Source organism: Cricetulus griseus, chromosome 2 (assembly GCF_003668045.3).
Source record: "Cricetulus griseus strain 17A/GY chromosome 2, alternate assembly CriGri-PICRH-1.0, whole genome shotgun sequence".
Classification (NCBI taxonomy): domain Eukaryota; kingdom Metazoa; phylum Chordata; class Mammalia; order Rodentia; family Cricetidae; genus Cricetulus; species Cricetulus griseus.
The window spans coordinates 174,699,560-174,720,073 of NC_048595.1; the positions used below are offsets into that span (position 1 = coordinate 174,699,560).

The 20,514-nt window shown below is 40.8% G+C and overlaps 1 protein-coding gene across 1 annotated transcript in view; it reads left to right on the forward strand.

The window, feature by feature from the left end:
• Atp8b1 (ATPase phospholipid transporting 8B1) overlaps positions 1-19,098 on the forward strand; it is a 62,102-nt gene extending 43,004 nt beyond the window's left edge. Inside the window, exons 20-27 of the mRNA XM_035440120.1 lie at positions 3,183-3,315; positions 3,745-4,033; positions 9,787-10,010; positions 10,925-11,008; positions 11,803-12,048; positions 12,354-12,492; positions 16,677-16,807; positions 18,848-19,098. Of these exons, the coding sequence (XP_035296011.1) occupies positions 3,183-3,315; positions 3,745-4,033; positions 9,787-10,010; positions 10,925-11,008; positions 11,803-12,048; positions 12,354-12,492; positions 16,677-16,807; positions 18,848-19,072 (1,471 nt within the window). The 3' untranslated portion in view covers positions 19,073-19,098. The remainder of the gene's footprint in view (positions 1-3,182; positions 3,316-3,744; positions 4,034-9,786; positions 10,011-10,924; positions 11,009-11,802; positions 12,049-12,353; positions 12,493-16,676; positions 16,808-18,847) is intronic.
• Positions 19,099-20,514: the final 1,416 nt, after the last annotated feature.

Below are 20,514 nucleotides of genomic sequence, written 5' to 3' on the forward strand. Positions count from 1 at the left end.
CTTCTGCGTGGGTGCTGGGCATCTAAACTGAGGTCTTCATGCCCATATGGCAGTCACTATTTACTGACCCACCTCCCCAACCCCATTGCCAGCAAATTAATATGAATTATGTTTATGTCCCTTTTCTGGGGACTTCATCTTTTGAAACAGACAAAAGAGAGAAAATAAAAGTTGTCCCACAATGAAAGTGTCAGTGAGTTATGTCACGTAGGTAGGCCATTTATTGGTAGTTTCTAAAGAGAGCGCACCTGATATTTCAAGCCTTACCTTGTGCTGGGACACTCATTAGCCCCTAATCAGTTGCAGGAGACCTATGTGTAATGGAAAGGTACAGTCTCATTACAAGCTACAAGCTTCCTGTGATGGGCTTACTGCTAGCTTAATCGTTCCATTTATTCCTCAAGCTTTTTAATCACAGTCTTGTCTAATGGCACAAAGGCAAATTAAGCTGTTCATACACATCTGCTGTTTGTCCTAATGCAGGATGGGGCTAATGGGCCTTTCTAATGCAGACAGTCAACTTTGTAAGCCATTCCAGTGCGTTAGGCAGTTTGCTAAGTTAGACAGAGTTAGTAGCCATATGCTATAAATCACTTCTGCTTGAATAAAAGCACATAAACCATACCTCTTTGAATTGGCAACTTTTTTTAAAATACCAGTAAGCATGTTTACTTAAGTAGCTTTTAATTGCAAGCAATTTGGTTAAGAACCATATGGTTTTATTTACTTTTTATACACAGGGAGGGGGGACTGAATAATTTTCCAATTGCTCTTTTGAAAGTGTCAGGTTGGGCCTAAGCCAAACTAAACAACAAATTTATCCAGACAATCAAATTTCATCAACAGTCTCTCAGCCAACTTTCCATTTAAGGAGCGATGAGCCATCTTTCTAGATGGTTCTTTGAAGTGATGGTTCCTATCAAATAGTTTGAATAGACAACTCCATGCTCTGCTCCGATCGTTTAATAACCTATACTCACTCATCTTTTGAACTTGAAAGTAAGAATTAAGTTGATGTGAAAGGAAGTTAATAAATACACAATCCTCTGGACAGTGCCTCTAAGTTTTTTGTTTTATTTATTTAAGTATTATTATCATTGTGCATGGACATACCATGGCATATATGTGGAGGTCAGAGGACAACTTTGTGAATCAGTTCTCTCCTTCCACTGTTCCGTGGGTTCTAGAGGAACAACTTCAGGCTTTTACAGCAGACATCTTTGCCCACTGGGCCATCTCACTGGTCCAGAAGCAGTGGTTCTAATTGGGATTGATTTTGCCTTTCGGGTACCACTGGCAGTGTCTGCAAACATCTTTGATGGGTGTAACAGGGGAAGGAGGTCCTATTGGGTTCTAGTGGGCAAAACTAAGAGGATGTTAAACCTTATAGAAAGGATATACTCTATAATAGATGGCCACATATGATGGAGAACTAACTGGCTCAAGACACCAATAGTGCCAAAGTTGAGAAACCCACTTCTGCAAATGAAGAATGATGGTGGTGTATGTTGAACGGGGAAAGCCTCTGACTGTGTGTGGAGACCTGAATTCTTACACTAGATTTCCCTTTGGCTCCCTGCAAGTAAAACCATGTTGCCTCTTTCTGCTCTCATTTTCTGATTTGTGACATGAGAAGATTGTCCTCTTCCACTCAAAAGCTCCATGACTCACTTCCCCTTCATACAGGAACATTATGATATTTTTTTTTAAAAAAGACTGGAGAGGTGGCTCAGCAGTTAAAAGTCATACTGTTCTTGAAGAGGACCCAAGTTCAGCCCCTAGCACCCATGTCAGGCAGCTCTGGCACCCACACATCTGTGACAGACACACACACACACACACACACACACACATATATACACATACATACATAGCTAAATATAAAAATAAATCTTTAAAAAAAAGCCCTGAGAATTTTGAAAAGTGGATATAATTTGAGTATGTGGAAATAAGCTTTTTTCTGTCATACAATAGAAATTCACATCAAGACTGCCTCCCGTCTCTTGCTTTGGGTTTTTGACAAGTGGAATACCAAGGACGTGGAGCCCCATGGTGGAGGAGCCAACATTTAGACATCTCTTCACAGCGGAGGCACTGTGGCTAAGGGCATACAGATGTGCTCGGCATCATGAATTGTTAGGAACATACAAATCAAAATCACAGAATATTACTTCTTTCTGGGCAACCAGAAAAGAAAGAAAAAACAAAATAATAAGTGCTGATAAGGCCATGAGGATCAAGACTCCCATGTGCATCAGTGGGATGAAATGTGTGTGGCTGCTGAGTTCTCATGAGGCTGTGAGGGATCAGAAATCAGAAATCGGGAAAGCAGATGGCCACAAATATAGGTCTTCCTCAAAAGAATTAAAAATAGAGTTTTCATATTGTTCAGTAGTTCTGCCCTGAGTACCTACTCAAAAGAATTGAAAGCATATATATATATATATATATATATATATATATATATATATATATATAATATATCAGCTGGATGGTAGTGGCTCATGCCTTTAATCCCAGCACTCTGGAGGCGGAGGCAGGTGTATCTCTGTGAGGTTCGAGACCAGTGTGGTCTCGTTCTAGGACAGCCTCCAAAGCCACAGAGAAACCCTGTCTTGAAAAAAAATATATATATATATATAATGCCCAAACACATGTATATAGTACTGTTCATAATAACCAAGAGGCAGAAGCAACCCACATGTCCATTTAGACAGGAGTTGGATAAACAAAAATCAACATATCCATACAATGGAATATCACTCACCCTTCAAAAGGAAAGAATATGACATATTGTATAGCACTGATGAACTTGATATCAGTGACATGAGCCAGTCACTAAACAAGTGAGCTTTACAGACAGCCTGGCTCCACGACATGTGAATAGATTCAACACTACCGAACTGCACACTGAACATGTGATAAAATGTCATGCTGGGTACTTTGTAACATGATTTTTTAAAGTGAGGTCAAAATTAAATCCTAGAGCCAGGCATGGTAATGCATGCCTTTAATCCCAGCATTTGGGAGGCAGACGCAGGGGGATTGGTCTACAGAGCGAGTTCCGGTCCTATCAGGGATACATAGTGAGACCCTGTCTCAAAAAAGTAACATAAAATAAGTTACAATCTAAAGCCTTTTATAGTCATGTGTTTTAAATGCTTCAATTTATTCTCCCATAGCTCCCTTCTTCACACAAGGATGGAGAATCAGAGAAACCGAGGTGGAGTCACTTCCAAGTTTGTCCCCCCTGTGTATGAACCTTTTTTTCCACCTGGAGAAAACCGCGCCTTAATCATCACTGGCTCTTGGTTGGTGTGTATCAGTAATGAGTCTTCACCTGTCATTCAAACAAGTCCCACCTGTCATTCAAACAAGTCCCTTGGGGCCGTTCTTGATAGCTTTGCATATTAATTGCCTGTCGGTCTAAAAGTCTCCTAGCCCATAAAAACAAGTGTTAGTTTTCTAAGTTTGAGTCTTAATGTTAGAGGATAGCTAAAAGGGATTGGAGCTAAATGGTGGAACTGGTTCTCCAGGTATTTCCACAAGTGGGGAATTTCCACTTTTCCCTTAAAGATATGTGTATTTTCTGTATGCTTATTGTAAGTCTTTTTTTTTAATCAGAGCTAAATAATCTGTGTTAAAGCGCATGAACTTTGCTTCCCATGACTCAAGTCTTGGGAGTGGTACTCTTGGTGTCAACACTAAAGTGATGGGTGATGTTTTCTCCCTCTGATATCACAGAATGAGATCCTTCTAGAGAAAAAGTCCAAGAGAAGTAAGATCCTAAAGTTGAAGTTCCCAAGGACAGAGGAAGAGCGCCGGATGCGGACCCAGAGTAGGAGAAGGCTGGAAGAGAAGAAAGAGCAGCGGCAGAAGAACTTTGTGGACCTGGCCTGTGAGTGCAATGCTGTCATCTGCTGCCGTGTCACCCCCAAGCAGAAGGCCATGGTGGTAGATCTGGTGAAGAGGTACAAGAAGGCCATCACACTGGCCATTGGAGACGGAGCCAATGATGTGAACATGATCAAAAGTGAGTTGTGCATGAGTGGCCTGTGGCAGCCACCTCGCTGGACAGAAGTGGTAGCAACGTGAGGGGGGTGTGTCTTCAGTGAGGGGGGTGTGTCTTCAGTGAGGGGGGTGTGTCTTCAGTTCCTTTGGCTGGAACATCATAAGGCAGGTACCACTGAAGGCATTTAGCTATGCCCTGCCTTGACCTACCCTCAGGAAGCCTGTACAGCAGGCATGGGACTCACTGAATGTCAAGTAGGAGAGGAGATGTAGCTGGGAAAATCATAGTTTCCTTTATGTGCAGTGTGGCCTCTATCCCCCCCTTCCCCAGGATGGCTCATTTCCTGTATTTTTAAGGGCTTATCAAAAAGCTAATTTTTTTAAACTGTTGTTTCTATCTTGATTAAAAATTTAGGAGCACTGCAAATAAAATTGATTTTTTCCTTAATGCAATAAAAAACTTTTGATAGTAATAAATTCTGCAAGAGATTTTGCTGGACTCAGCATGAACTGTTAACTCTCTCTGGTATTCCTCTTTGAAGATATTATTCTTTCTTACCTAAGTCCTGAAGAAAAATTCTACCACAATCTCATGGTCTTTTCTCCAGTTGGAGGATCCTAGCTACTCATCACTGAAGGACTGTCCTTCAGAGATACGGTTACACTGGTGTTAAAGCATACAGACCAGACATCTGGTCCTCACCTGTGTGTCCAATCCTGCTTTGTTTTTTTTTTTTTTTCCTGCCTATAGTACTGTTGGGTAACATGGTTGGATTATCTTCTATCCCCAAAGTGTTTCAGATTTTGGAGATATTCCATTTTTGGAAAAAAATTGAATGGATTTCACTTTTTTGCATGGTGCTCAGCTGTTTTCAAATATTGGAGCATTTTAGATTTTAAATTACAGATTCTCAACTTCTAAAAGGTTATGAAAACACCGGAGCTGTCTTGACCTGAGTATCACTTCTCTTCTTACTACCAAACTCCCTCATCAGCTGGGTCTTCAGCTCAGGCCCATATTCTCATCTGAAATAAGAAAAGTATCTTCTCTGTCCTCTAACACTGTGATATTCACCAAGGTGAATTGTTATGTGACTATACACACGCATGCATGACCTGTTGTGCTGGGGAACTTAAGTGCATCACAAAGACCAGATTTAATTTAGCCTGCTTATGACTCACAAGTCTATCTCTTTCTCTCCTCAGAGTCTCCTCCTTTCCTCCTTGGTATGTGCTAAGAGGCTCCCAACCCTGTCTTCTTCAGCAGGAGCCATCTGTATGAAGTATGTCTTCTTGCTTTTTATCAATGCGCGTATCTGTCGCCACTGCTAGTTTCATCCCCTCTGCTATTTGCTCTGTGCCCCAACCCACCACACAGATGCCCCTGCCTGATCTGTGTTAGATTTCTCCTTCCTCTGTGGCCAGCTCTGGGTTATTTTCCTATCACGTACCCTGTCTGACTGTCACTACTTGTATCAAAAGAATAACTCAAACTTGAGTTCTATTCAGTTATGATGTAGACCCCTAAATGTCCTGGAAGGGAGGGGGCCTTATAGACTTGTCGATTTATTTATGATGGAGCCTTCAAAAGTTTCCTTCCTTGAGTTTTCCATTTGCCTTTGAGAGGGAAGGCAAGGGAACATAGATAAACCTCATGCAAACCCATTTTTCTGAAGTTATTTTAAACTTTTAAATTTTTCATTTACTTCTTTAGTATGTGTGTTCATGTGTGTGGGGGGGGCATGGGCAACAGCATACATGTGGAGGTCAGAGAACAACTTGTAGGAGTAAATTCTCTCCTTTTACCATGTGGGTCCTGGGGATTGAACTCAGGTCATCAGGCCTTGCAGCAATCACCCTTAACTCACTGATCCATCTGGCTAGCCCAAGTTGTTTTAACTTTTTTATTAATATTATTATATGATAAATATGCACACATAAGTGTGTGTGTGTGTGTGCAAGAAGGCTCGCTAGTATATGTAACTTGAGGAGCATCCATTTGGGATAGAAATATAGGAAACTGGGATCTACTTAGAAGTTGTCCAAATGGTATCTGTGCCTGTTCCTATCTGTAAAAGTTTTCTGCTGCATCAAGAACAGTATACACAGAAAGATAGAAATCCCATGTTCTCTCTCATATGCAGATTCCAGCTTACAATGTTCATAAACATGCATGTAACAGGGCATGCATGTAGGGTAGGTTATGATGCTAGAAAAAAGGTCATCAGAAGGGCTAGGGAGGAGGTGTTGAGGACAGTGGAGGGGGCAATAGCACAAATGAGATCTTAAATAGAATGGAGCCTATGAGAGCAGGAAGAAGGAAGGGTACAGGGGGTAGCAGTTAGAGGAATAGGGAAGAAGATGGGGGGAGAACCAACAGAAACACATTTTGTTTGAAAATGCCACAACAGAACCTAATGCTGTGTATGCTAATTAAAAAAATATTCTAAGCAGAACAATCTACACTGGGCCAGCAGGAAGGCTCAGAATATAAGAGTGCTTAGGACCAAGCCTGATGACCTGAATTCAGTCTCCAGAGCCTACAGTGAAATGAGAACCAATTCCTGAAAGTCTTACCTTCACACATGTGCCAACCCCCACACACACAAAACCACAAACACTCACATGCACTCACACTGCATACACACACTCACACATGCGCATGTACTCACATGCAAACACTTGGGATGATGATAACAACTTGTTAAGAGAATAATATATAGAAAGGGTAGAGTGGAGTTGAGGTATTAAAAGTAATCCGACCATTGGCTAATATGTTTCCTGCACTCTCCTAGAAATGGAGAAAATGCCGCCTGCTTTTGCCCCTACCAAAAATTCCACACTCTCTTGGAGGTTGCCCTTACCCATCTTGTGCCTGAAGATGTCTCACATGAGCTGAATGAGTGTTGCCTCTTCTTGGCCTTAGACCCTGAGAATACACATGAATTAAGAGAGATGAAATAGAGGCAGGAAGCCTTAGGAAGTAATCAGTTTTGAGGAATTATGAAGGCGTGTTTACTAGTGAGTCATTAGACTGCATTTGGGATTTCATGAAAATTGAGGTGCCGGCAACCTACCTGGAGCCATACCCCTGAAGAAAACTTACTCCCCAACTCCCATCAGCCATCAACCAGGTGGCAATAGCTCCTTGAGTTGAGGTGAGACCTCATCAGCCCCTCCCTCACCCATAGAATTACCGACTGCCCTCGTCTTGTACAGGTCTTATGCAGGTGACCATGGCTGCTGTAAGTCCATGCCTGTAACAGCCATGTTGTGTCTTGAAGGCAGCATTTCACAGAACTCCTGCCCATCCTCCAGCTCTTACATTCTTCCTGCCTCAACTGTCCTGAGGGTATCACTATAGATGTCCCAATATAGATGTCCCGCTTAGAGCTGGGCATTCAGTGGTCACTTATTCTCAGCACTGTAGCCAGTTTTGAGTGTCTGCATCAACAGCTGCCCACTGCAAAACAAAACCAAAAATGCCTCTGACCAAGGTTGAGACAGCACCAAACTATGGGAATGAACATAAATTGTCCAGAAGGCAATGTGACAACATGATCTTTTGGCAAAACAACAGCACTAGGTTTTTGTTTGGATTTTAGGGGGAAACAGTGTTGCCTTAGTTCATCCGTCCTCAGTTACCCTGTGAACTCTGTCTGTGTTGGTTTTCACACACTTCTCCATGGCAAAGTTAAAGGACTGCAGACAGGGGCCTAAGAGAGTGCCTCTTCTTTGGGTCTTGGCAGCCTACTGGGAATCTCAACATTTCTCTCTGTTGCTTGGTCAGAGACAAAGGAGGCCATGGTTTGGTAGGAAAGCATTTTGGCAACCACAACTGGTTGTACACACTGTTTATGTGTTTTGAAAAGAGTTATAAATCACTGAATGAGAGCAATTTTTCTTCCTTTCCTCCGATGCCCTCCCATACCCTCCCATACCCTCCCATGCCCTCCCATGCCCTCCCATCCCTCCCATACCTTCCCATGCCCTCCCATAGCCTCCTCTCCCCTTCTTGCTATTAGAGCCACAAAGTATAATTGAAAACATGGGCCTGGACAATTTCCTTTAATTATGTTTTCAATTTTTCATACTTTGGGCTCAAAATTGGGACCAGATTTTAGAGGCTTCTTTCTATTTGGAAACTGTAGCCTGTGAAGTTACTTCTTGAGGTTGGAGTGATGGTGTGTTCTCCAACACATTTTCTCTAAAACACTTCACTGTCAATGTTTACATTAATTTTTAAGACCTGGACAAAATTACAGATTTTCTAACTTGAAAATGTGTTTAATGACTATTAAATGGATTAACAAAGTTCTGGAAACCTTTTCCTCTGCTGTGTGTGTGTGTGTGTGTGTGTCTTAAAACTACAAGTGGGCCTTTGAAAACTGAAGGAAGCATCAGTTAAAATTATTTTGATTAGGAATGTTAGAAGACAAAGCTGGCTTGAGAAAAAAATCATTTAAAAGGATATAAAGGAGTTGAGAATGTAAGTCAGTTTGTAGATTCCTTGTCTATCATGTACAAGGTCCTGGGTGACACCCACAGCACCACATAAACCTGACATGGTAGAACAGAACTCCACCAGGTGGTGGAGGCAGAGGATTGGGAGTTCAAAGCCATCCTTAGCTACAAAGTGAGTTTGAGACTAGCATATGAGCTACATGGGACAAAATCTGAAAATAAAATCAATTAAAACAAACAAACAAAAATGTTTAAAGAAGTCTCACCCTGGCTAAAAAGCCAGGCTTCAGAAAGACATTGGAATCAGGACCTACAATTATATGGGGAGCCCAGTGCCTGTCAGTCTGCCTGCCTGCCTGTCTTTCTTGCTCTCTTAGAAACCTTCAGAAAAAAATAAATCCATTCCACACTGAGATAATTTACATGGTATTTCTAGACACTAGCACACCTCTGTGCTAATTCCAGGATCCCAAAGAGAGAAAAGTTCACTAGGAGAGCTTCTAACTTTTAGGTCCCTCTGAAGAGTTTCTCAATCAAGAAGCCTCTGTGGTTGTCTATCAATATCTGGGCAGCTGAAAAATGGATACAAACTCTACTACAAAAATGTCAAAAAGGGGGGCTGCAGAGGTGGTTCAACGGTTAAGAGCAGTGGCTGTTCTTCCAGAGAACCTGGGTTCAATTCCCAGCACCCACGAGGCAGCTAACAAATGCATGTGACTCTAGTTCCAGGGGATCTGATGCCGTCACACCATTGCACATAAAATAAAGTTAAATAATTTTTTTAAAAAAAATGTCAAAAAGGGAAGGCAATTGTAAGCTCCAGGTCACCTCAGTTTCCAAGTCATGAGTGGATGTAAACTGTGGGCCTGCAGTCCCAATGAAACCAACTACAGCAGTCTGGGAAGGTATACCTATTTGCTTTCCTGCCTTCTGTACTTACAACAAAGGGAGAATGGAGGTTGATAGGGCTAGTTTTGCATATCTACCATAAGTGACATGCAGCTGACTCATCTGGGGCCCATAAGGGTGCCTGGGGCTCACCCTGTGGGTGGAAGAGATGACTGATGTATTGGGCAGATAATCCAAATGGAATTCACCACCCACCTGAGATCCTATCACAAGTATTTATGGAGTCCCATTTGTGGGTCTAGCACACTTGTCCCTCTGACTTTGAATTGAATCAGGAGCTGGAGGTGGGGGATGGTTTGCAAGAGCTTTTGTTTTGATTTTGCTGAGGAAAGTCTTCAGTCGCTCAATGCCTTGACTTAAAAGCAGTGTCTGACCTATCGTTTCTTTCCCTCTGCCCCATAGCTGCCCACATTGGTGTTGGAATAAGTGGACAAGAAGGAATGCAAGCTGTCATGTCCAGTGACTATTCTTTTGCTCAGTTCAGATATCTGCAGAGGTTGCTGCTGGTCCATGGCCGGTGGTCTTACATAAGGATGTGCAAGTTCCTACGATACTTCTTTTACAAGAACTTTGCGTTTACTTTAGTGCATTTTTGGTACTCCTTCTTCAATGGCTACTCGGCACAGGTAATAGAACATTAGTCCTTTAAAACTATTTGTTCAGTAGAACTTCTGCATAAATAAAATGCTAGTTCTTTTAAACATTTTATTGGTTGATTGTAAGTGCATCTCTGTAGGTGCGTATGTACCACAGTGCACATTGAGAGGTCAGAAAAACGACTCTGTAGAGTCAGTTCTCTCCTCCTATCTTTACTTGGTCTCCAGGGGTCAAACTTTGGTCACCAGACTTTTGTGGCAAGGGTCTTTGTCTGCTGATCCACCTTGCCAGTCCTCCTGAACTAGTTTTATTTTAGTATTCTTTTTCAAGTATTAAAAAAGTTTTAAATATTCCAATCGAGTTTCAAAATTATAATTCACTAACAAGAAAGTACATAACTGGTGAACATGACTGGAGAAATGTCTCAAGGCTAAGAGTACACACTATTCTTACTGAAGACCAGAATTTGGTTCCCAATACTCTTGTCAGGCGGCTCACACTACCTGTAACTCCCATTCCAGAGGACCCAAAGCCCTCTTCTGGTATTTGTGAGAATCTACACTCATGTGCACATACCCACCCACACTCATAAGCACACACATAACACATAATTTAAAGCTATAAAAAATTAATGAACACTGATTTTTCTAGTATTATCTGTCAGAATAGAGTCCTATTCTGACTAAAGCAAAGGCTTTAGCAAAACCTTTGGTAGTGTTCCCATGCACACATTTAAGGAAAGGGTTGGAGAAGATTGATGCTATGGAAAGCTCTGTGGTGCTACCCACTGCATAGACAAGCTCACATTTTGTACATGAGTAGCTGAGGAGTGCTTTCTCTTCAGAATAGCGTTCCTACTTGTCAAGGGACAATCCTGTATGGAGAAAGCAGACCTGCAATCTGTCTTTGTGCATGACACAGAGCCTCTGTCCTCCCTTTGCAGACGGCGTATGAGGACTGGTTTATCACCCTATACAATGTGCTGTACTCCAGTTTGCCTGTACTCCTCATGGGGCTGCTTGACCAGGTAGGAGCTGTGGGCTGGGGTGCTCTGAACAAACCCATCCACCTCCAGGGAGATGACAGCAAACACATCAGTACATTCTACCAGCTTTACTCATCCTGAGTCTGCCCTAGTCCACCTGTCAAACAACAATAACTGCTTCATGTTCTTTCAGGAAAAGAGTTTCTGTAACTCATCATTAGCAAGAGTGCTTATATGTTCCTTGCAGACATCTGGCTGTTCAGACTCCTGACAATCCAGCATGTTTTATACAACTTATTGATTTAAAAATCAATAACCTTTGATTAACTTAGCAATGTTAATTAACAATAATAACTTGTTGATTTAAAAAGTAAATTTTAACACTTTCCAAAGTTGGTATATTTAATTCCTAAATCACATTTTGAAGGACAAGCCAGTCTTAGGAAATGAATAACTAATAATAAATAAATGGGGGTAATTAAGGGTTAGTTTATCAATTTCTATGTGAGTATTCTTCCTCTAGATCTGTAATAATACAAATTCATTATCTCAGGAGGTTAAAAATAATCTCCACATATTTTTTGCCATTACTAATTGATTGTCTTTGCTAGTGCCGTAATAAAACCCCCATACTACTCTCTGTAAACATAAAATACTGGTGATCGCTTCATGATTGATGTCTCCACACAGAAATACTGATCTGGCTTCCTGCTTGCCTTTCTAAAACACAGGTGCAAGTGGCAGCTGTTTGTGAGATACAAGATACAAATTGTGACAAACCCACATGTTTACCTAATGGTATTCACTAATCGTTCTAACTTTGTTTTCTCTTTAAGGATGTGAGTGACAAACTGAGCCTCCGGTTCCCCGGGTTGTATGTAGTGGGACAGAGGGACTTGCTGTTCAACTACAAGAAATTCTTTGTCAGTTTGCTGCATGGCGTCTTAACATCCATGGTCCTCTTCTTCATACCACTTGGTGCTTACCTACAAACAGTGGGACAGGATGGAGAGGCACCTTCAGACTACCAGTCCTTTGCTGTCACAGTGGCCTCAGCTCTAGTAATAACGGTCAATTTTCAGGTATGTGCCTTTTCTTGACCATATCCTCTATCTGTTGTTACCTGCATGTCTGTCACTTAAAAAAAAAAAAAAAAAAGGAAGGAAAGAAAAGAAAAGAAAAGAAAAGAAAAGAAGAGGAAGAATGTTCTTTCTGTCCCTCATCTTAGCATAGTTCCTCTGTCTTGCTTGAGCCAAGGATGGTTTGGTTTCAGGTTGTTGACTGGTCAAACCCAAATTGCCAAATTCTGTTTTCAGAATTCTTAGATCCTTTCTCTTCCTGTTGCATCCCCAAGTGAGTACTCTGTTTTTCTCTGGTTTCTCAACAGATTGGCTTGGATACTTCCTACTGGACCTTTGTGAATGCTTTTTCAATTTTTGGAAGCATCGCCCTGTACTTTGGCATCATGTTTGACTTCCATAGCGCGGGAATACATGTGCTCTTTCCATCTGCATTTCAGTTCACAGGTTGGTATCTCTCAGATTCCAAATGTTTAAGTGTAGATCAACATCACTAGGTTACATTCTGATATAATCACTGGATAAGTTCGAAAGTAAATAAAGCATAAAAGTTTGCTAGTAGGGGGCTGGAGAAATGGCTCAGAGGTTAAGAGCACTGGCTGCTCTTCCAGAGGTTCTGAGTTCAATTCCCAGAAACCACATGGTGACTCATAACCATCCATAATGAGATCTGGTGCCCTCTTCTGGCCTGCAGGCATACATGCCAGAACACTATACATAATAAATAAATCTTTTTTAAAAAGATGTTTTAAAAAAGTTTGCTAGTAAAGATTAGTAGTAGCTGTTTGGAAGGGTCTAAGCAAGTTATGTCATATTAAGACATAACTCTGCATCTGTTAAATTAGATAGCTTGGACCATCAAGATCAATCAGCAGGTTAATACCAGTGCCTGCCACCAAGCCAGTGGCATTCTTCGAGGTTCACATGGTGGAAACAGCGAATGAACTCCCCAAACAAGTTGTCTTCTGACCTCCACCTACAAATTGTGTTCACACACACACACTTATACACATGCTCACATATTTACACATATACTCATCACTCACATAGCCACACACACACACACACACACACACACACACACAGTCACACACTCACACAACATACACCCATGCTCACACACACACATGCTCATACACACACACCCTTTTACTCACATACTCATATATACAAAATAAACATAAAAATCAATTAAGCTTTTTTTTTTTTAAGATGAAAAGGTAGGGCTAAAGAGATGAGTTGGTGGCTGAGTGCATACTGCTCTTGAAGAGGACCCAAGTTCGGTTCCCAGGAACTGATTAGGTGGCTCCCAATTGCTTGTAAGTCCAGTTCCAGAGGATCCATGTCCTCTTCTGGCCTCTGCAGGCAACACACACGCACGCACGCACGCACGCATGCGTGCACAGCTCTTACACAATTTTAAAACATAATTTTATGCACAGCAGTAGATTGCCAACACAAAATGAACTCAGTGGCATTCTGGAGGTTCTTTGTATCACAATGCATTGTCTGGTCTTTGTTTTTTAACCTTACAGCTCCTTTTTGTATATATTATGGTTTATAGTTTTGTGTTTCCATGAATTTTTCTGTATATATGAACGTGTGTGTCTCTGTGTTTCCTGCGCTTTTTCTGTGGTTCTTTTTTTGGACTGTTTTTTTGTTTTGACCTATTCTGACTTGTTTTTATTTTACTATATTTTTAAATGCCTGTTTGTATTCTAATGAGAGAGAAAAAAAATGTTGTGGATTTGAGTGGGTGGGGAGCTAGAGAGGATCTAGGAGGAGTTGAGGGAGGGGAACTTTAATTAGAATATATTATATAAAAATCTATTTTTTGTCTTTAAGTCATAGCATTTATTGGGCCACACAAATTATCAATAAATATATTCCTTCCTCCTTTTTTATTCATTATTTTTAATCATCATTCAACATCTTCCCCTCTATTTTTTAATAAACTTCTTCCATTTAATCTTTCTTATTTTCCTGCATTTGTCTATGTAATTTTCCACATCTACCTTATGCATTATAAAACTCTATTTAAAATTAAAAATTAAAATGAAATTCAAATTGTATCAACTAAAAATAATAAATAAAACATGATTTTTTAAAATAATAAAAAATTAAACAGAACATTAAATGGCTGGGAATGGTGGCATGTGTATGTAATCCAAGCCCATAAAGATAGAGGAGGATTGCTCCAAGTTCAAGGCTAGCCTGGTCTAGATAGTGAGCTCCAGACCAGCTGGGCTACACAGCAAGTCTCTGCCTTTACAGAAAGAGGTGAAAAGAGGAGGCAGCAGATAAACAAGGCCTTTCCTCCACTCCCACAATACCCAATATTAGTAATTATGAAAAATGTAGTGCACATGTATTACCGAAAGAACTGTAGTGTAGTTTAATCTTTCCAAAACACTATCTGAAAATGCACAATGAATTATAAAACTTTTCATGCATTTTGACCAGGTATTTCTACTCTAAGGTTCCTTGTACAAAAACTGTATTGCTATGACAGTTTTAGTTATTTTTTAAAGGAGGGGGTAGAAATAGGTCAAAGACTTAAGAATATTAAATTAACTAATCAAACATCAAAATAGTAATACCATGGAAACCTAGAACTCAAAAGTTGGGTCCATCTTTGGAACAACAGTTCAATTAATGATAAACAGAGCTATGGGACCAATGATTATACCTATGTAAAATGGCTTAAGCTCCAGAGGTTGGGGCTGGAGAGATGGCTCAGCAGGTAAGAGCACTGGCTGCTCTTCCAGAGGATCCAGGTTTGATTCCCAGCACCCACATGGCAGCACACAGCTGTCTGTGACTCCAGTTCCAGGGGACCTGACACTTTCATACCAATACACATGTAAAATAAATTTTAAAAATGCATTGTATGAAATTCTCAAAGTATTAATGAAACTGTTAAATTTTTAAAAGGTGGCAAATTGACAAGTGACAGAATCCCAACTGATGTAAATATCACAAATATAAAAATAGATTTGAGCTGGACTTGGTGAGATTCTCAAATAGTTTGGATTTATGATGAAAAAAAAATTCCCATAACCTTTTTTTTTTTTTTTTTCTAAATAGAAGATTGGGACTTCATGGCCAGTTGCTGGGTCATAAAAGATTGTTGCTATGGTAACGCTTTTCATCTCTGGATGGAGATCATTTTCATAAATTTTTTTTGGTTATTTTGAAACAGGGTTTCTCTGTATAACAGTCCTGGCTGTCCTGGAACTCACTCTGTAGACCAGGCTGGCCTCAAAAACTCACAGAGATCGACCTGCCTCTGCCTCCCAATACTGGGATAAAAGGCGTACACCCCCATCATCCAGCTAGTTTCCATAATTGTAGGGGTTTTTCCCTTACTTTTTAAATGCTTACTTAGAATATTTCTATGTGAAATATTTTTAAATCTAATTTATATTTAGTAGTTTAAAAACAAAGGTTGTGCAAGTGTTTGTCTGTGTACACATATGCATAAATATGAGTAAAACTTTAAAAACTAGAAAGAAGAAGAGAGGGTAAAAATACATGGCAAGGGAGGATGGAAGATGGACAAAAGGGACATGAAAGAGCAAAAGATGGGGGGACTTCTGTTTGGAGATTAAGAATAATTGTGGAAAGACAAGTGGGAGGCAGACTACTAAAACACACTGTTTCCAGAATGCTGCGATGATACCCAATACCTTGTGTGCTAATTTAAAAAATAAAAGAGTTTCAATTAGAAAAATTAATTTCATAAATTCTTGTAAGTACAGAAATCATTGTGATAAATTTGGCTCTAGATATTTGCTGTTGGGGAAATGTATATGATCACCTGTACATATTAGAAATCAAATGGCTACTTCTGATGTAAAAGCCTAGACAGCAAATCTCTAGCTTCTGCCGATAAAACATGCCTCCAGTCACAGAGCCGGTTTCAGTCTTGGGGCTGCCATGACTAGCTGTATTTTCTTGGGCAAATTTACTAAGTTCTCAACTCAGTTTCCTGGGGTGACCCAGACGGTCGCTTCCACTGCTCAGAGTAGATTGAATGACGTGACCTGTATAAAACACTGTGGGCTGCCAATATTTGGAGCTTCCAGCCAAAACTGGAAGGTAGAAGGTGTTTTGTTCATTTTAACTTTTTTTGTTTGTTTGTTTTGGGAAGTCTCTATTGTCAAATGATCCCAGAGCCTGGCACTCTCGAAGTATCAGCTCTGCCTTCAAGTTACATCCCAGCTCTGATTTTCCATTGTTTATTGGTACAGCATTAACAAAAGCATCTTCCCCATTTGTTCCTGTTTATCTACTTGTAGCAATCAACTGACCCTTCTTATTTGGCTTTGTTGGGTCTTAGGTTTAAAAAAAAAAAAAAAAAAAACTGCATTCATGACTGGGTGTGGTGGATCACACTTGTAATCTTGGCACCCTGAAGGCTGGGGGGTTGGGGGGGGGATGGATATGACATGGACCCTGTCTCCAAAACAAAAACAGAAAGCAGAAAAAAATGTTCATTTCTGGAACAGTTTGTGGGGGTAAATCTGGTTATAAAATGTTACCCTAGACAGTCTGCTCAAGTATATGGAAGGCAAACTATGACCTTAGCACCAAAGTGTCTCTGTAAGTCATTGCCATGTTCTTTCCAGGTACTGCTTCCAATGCCCTGAGACAGCCATATATTTGGTTGACCATCATCCTGACTGTTGCAGTATGCTTATTGCCTGTTGTTGCCATCCGTTTCTTGTCAATGACCATTTGGCCATCAGAAAGTGATAAGGTACAGACCTACTCTCCTCCTATTTGAGTGTCCCTTCCAGTGGTCAAAGCATTTCCCAATACTACCTTTCCTGCAGCTTTCTCAGTTCATGGGAACTCTGATCAGACTTTTGGTGTTTTACTATTTCTCTTTAATTCCATCTTGAAAGATAGTGAACCTTCATATAATTTGTCCATACAATGTAGCATGTTTTGACCCTTCCGTTTTACAATTATATTAACTTTTTGCCATGCAAATGGGTTGGGTCCCACACACACACATTATTTAAAGCAAAATGTTATCTCCTATAATATAATCAGTGTCTCAAAAATAACATGTCATCTGCCCTTGCATAATGACTAGCAGACTTCAGGCCCAGTTGGTTGAGCTATTTGATGTTGCTTTTTTATAACTCTCCTGAGGGGAATGTCTTCAGTATTAGTTTCATCGTGTGCTAGAAAACAGCCATGGTAGTTGCTGGCATCACATCTGATATGCTGATAATAAACAGGAGAAAAGAGGAGGCTTCCATTCCTTCCCTCAGCATCCTGAGAACTTTTAATACACACTTTTCTCAGGTCTCATCTGTCAAGAGTTAGGTTGCATAGTTTGTTGAACTAATACCTAGCAAGGAAGAAAGCTTCATGTTTTATGAAAGATGCTACTATAGAGGAAGGAGCACCCACTTTTATAAATCAGCATATTATTGAAATGCAGGAAGTGGATGTTGGGTAAGCCCCCTTCAGTGCCCAGGAGAACATTGACAGTCGACAGCGTCAGGTAAACAAGAGAGGAGACTGGGGCTGGGTTGGTAAAGTGCTTGCAGGGCAAGTGTGAGGACTTGAGTCTGGGTTGCAGCATACACATAAACAACTTTACCTGGCACCCTGCATGCACCGGTAATTCCAGAGCTGGGGAGGTAGAGGCAGGAGGATTCCTGGGACTTTACTGGCCAGACAGCGTAGCTGAATCTGTGAGCTCCAGAATTGGTTCCAAGAGAAATCCTGACTCAAAAATTAAGGTGGAAGTGATTAAGAAAGATACCAGACAACCAACAATCCTCCATAGCCATGTGTATTCATGTTTGTGTATGTGCATACACACACACACACACACACACAAACACACACAGAGAGAGAGAGAGAGAGAGAGAGAGAGAGAGAGAGAGAGAGAGAGTATGTAGTAACATGAAGGAAAAACCTGTAGAGGTTTGTCTTCAACATATGCCCACGTACCCTGGGATTCACAAAGAGTGCTGTTCTGTTGTTTTCCATAGCTCTGATAAGCACCATGGCCAACTTCTTAGGGGAAAACAGGTTTACTTCAGCTTGTAGCTCCTACCTAGGCCTCAGTCTATCACTTAGAGAAGTCAGGGCAGGAGGTCAAATGGGAACCTGGAGTCAGAAACTAAAAGCTGGCTTGTTCTCCAGGACTTGCTCAGCTTGCCTTCTTACACTATGCAAGATCATTTGCCCAGGGGTGGAACTCTCCCAGTGAGCTGGGCCCTCCCGTATCAACCATTAATCAAGAAAATGCCCCATAGACAGGCCAATCTGATGGAGGTGTTGTCCTAATTAATATTTCTTCTCAAATGACTCTAGATTGTGTCAAGTTGACAGAAATGAGCCACTAATTTAGGAAAAGTGAGGGACTTGGTTTTCCTGGAACTTGCAAGGTAGACCAGGCTGTCCTCCAAGACACCTCCACCTTTTGAGTACAGGGGCCAATGGTGGGATTAAAGGCATGTATCACCATTGTGTGGCTCTATGGCTGTGGCTGGCTTTGCATTTTGATCCTCAGTGGCTTTACTAGATCATAAACAATATATCACCACAGGCTACCACGTCTGGCCATAGTTTCCCAATTTCTACCTGTAGGATGATAGAAGCAGTTCCCAACCTCCTGGGTCCTCCATATCCAGTTATCCTGCTGAGTGGGACATTTGTGCATGCATAGGGATATGCTTGCAGCCCCTTGGTGGGAGCTAGCTTCTGTTCAACTCCTGTTATCCAGGAGTCCTCTGCTTCTCAGAACTTTCTTTTCATGGTTTCCTTTACCCAGATCCAGAAGCATCGGAAGCGATTGAAAGCTGAAGAGCAGTGGAAACGGCCGCAGAACGTGTTCCGGAGGGGAGCATCTTCCAGGCGCTCAGCCTATGCCTTCTCGCACCAGAGGGGCTACGCGGACCTCATCTCCTCAGGCCGCAGCATCCGCAAGAAGCGCTCGCCCCTGGATGCCATCATCGCAGAAGGCACCGCTGAGTACAGACGTACAGTGGAGAGCTGAAGGCTGGGGAAATGTCTTTTTTTTTTTTTCCAAATGAAAGACTCAGGACCTTTTTTTAAAAAACAGACAAACTGAATTTGTCACAAAGCTACCGAGGACAATAAACTTCTAGGGTTGAGCTGTTAAGCAGTAGCAAAGCCAAGCCACCAACTGTTACTCAGCTGATTATGTCTGCTGAGATTCAAAGGGAACATCTTAATCCAATAGAGGACAGCAGAATTTAGAAAACTCTCCGTTTCAGCTCAAAGGACACTACTGCACTATAAAATTACAATTACACTGTCCTATCTGCGGCCCCAAGCATGGATTTCTCAGATGCACTTCCTACTGCTTTGTCACTTTGTTGTTTTTTTTTAAAAAGCTCTTTTTAATTTATGAGTGTAGTAACCAAAAATTCGTAATACTTATCACCTGACACAAAGTGGTTTAGTGACTTTTTCAGAGTTTGTGAATGGCTTCATGTTGCTTTATACCAAGTTATAAAACTTAAGACAATTGTCCTTGATTGAATGATTAAATGCAATGTTTCATTCTGGTTTGATGTACTACAGGCTCAGTAACACATTACATATTTTTACTATTTCATCTTTTAGCGTTTCCCTGAAGTACCAAGTGGTTTGACTCCCTACTTTAATTTTCCAAAATTGATTTTTAAAATCTGAAGACATTATTAACTAGTATTAAGTAAGTTCTACTTATATGAGAGAAATAAACTGTGGGATTTGTTGCTTGGTAAAGGACTATGGATAATGATAATGGAATGTATATTTCTGAAATACTAAATGAAAAGGATTTGAATGGTTTCAACATAAAGAAGTGACACTGTTTGAAGAAATGGACAAACCCTGATGTCAACATTGTTTTGTACAGTATACACATACCCCATGGCAGGCTACCTTGTGGTTTAGTGGTAGAGCCAGGGTCTTAGGTCCCATCTCAGTACCAAAAGGAAGAAATATCAAATGGTATCCCATAAATATGCACAATTATGGGCCAATTAAAATGAAGTATTTGGAAAAGAACAGAAAAGCACCTACTGAAAATTTGACTGTGGTTTCCTTTGGAAGACAACACCACTTGAGCTCTTATGAGCCACTGGATGCATTATCGGGCAGACACACTTTGTCATCAAGTCTTGAATATTAACTGATGGGAAAGTTGCTACTACTACTCAAAACAGGTGAAAGTGTATAAAGTCTACAAAGTGTATTCAAAGTGCTGCCTATGGCTGCATTCAGCCAAGGATAACTATTGTAAATTTACTTAAAACATTGAGATTGTATGTACACATTTGCTTGAATGATTCCACTGCTTGGTTCTTCAGTGTGAGCTTTGTACATTGTTTGTCACAATGTCTGGAACTTGTATGTACCTGCTAGGGAGTCTTTGGGGGAACTTTCCTCCTATGTTTCCTGGAAGTGAAGGAGCGGTCTCCTGTTCAA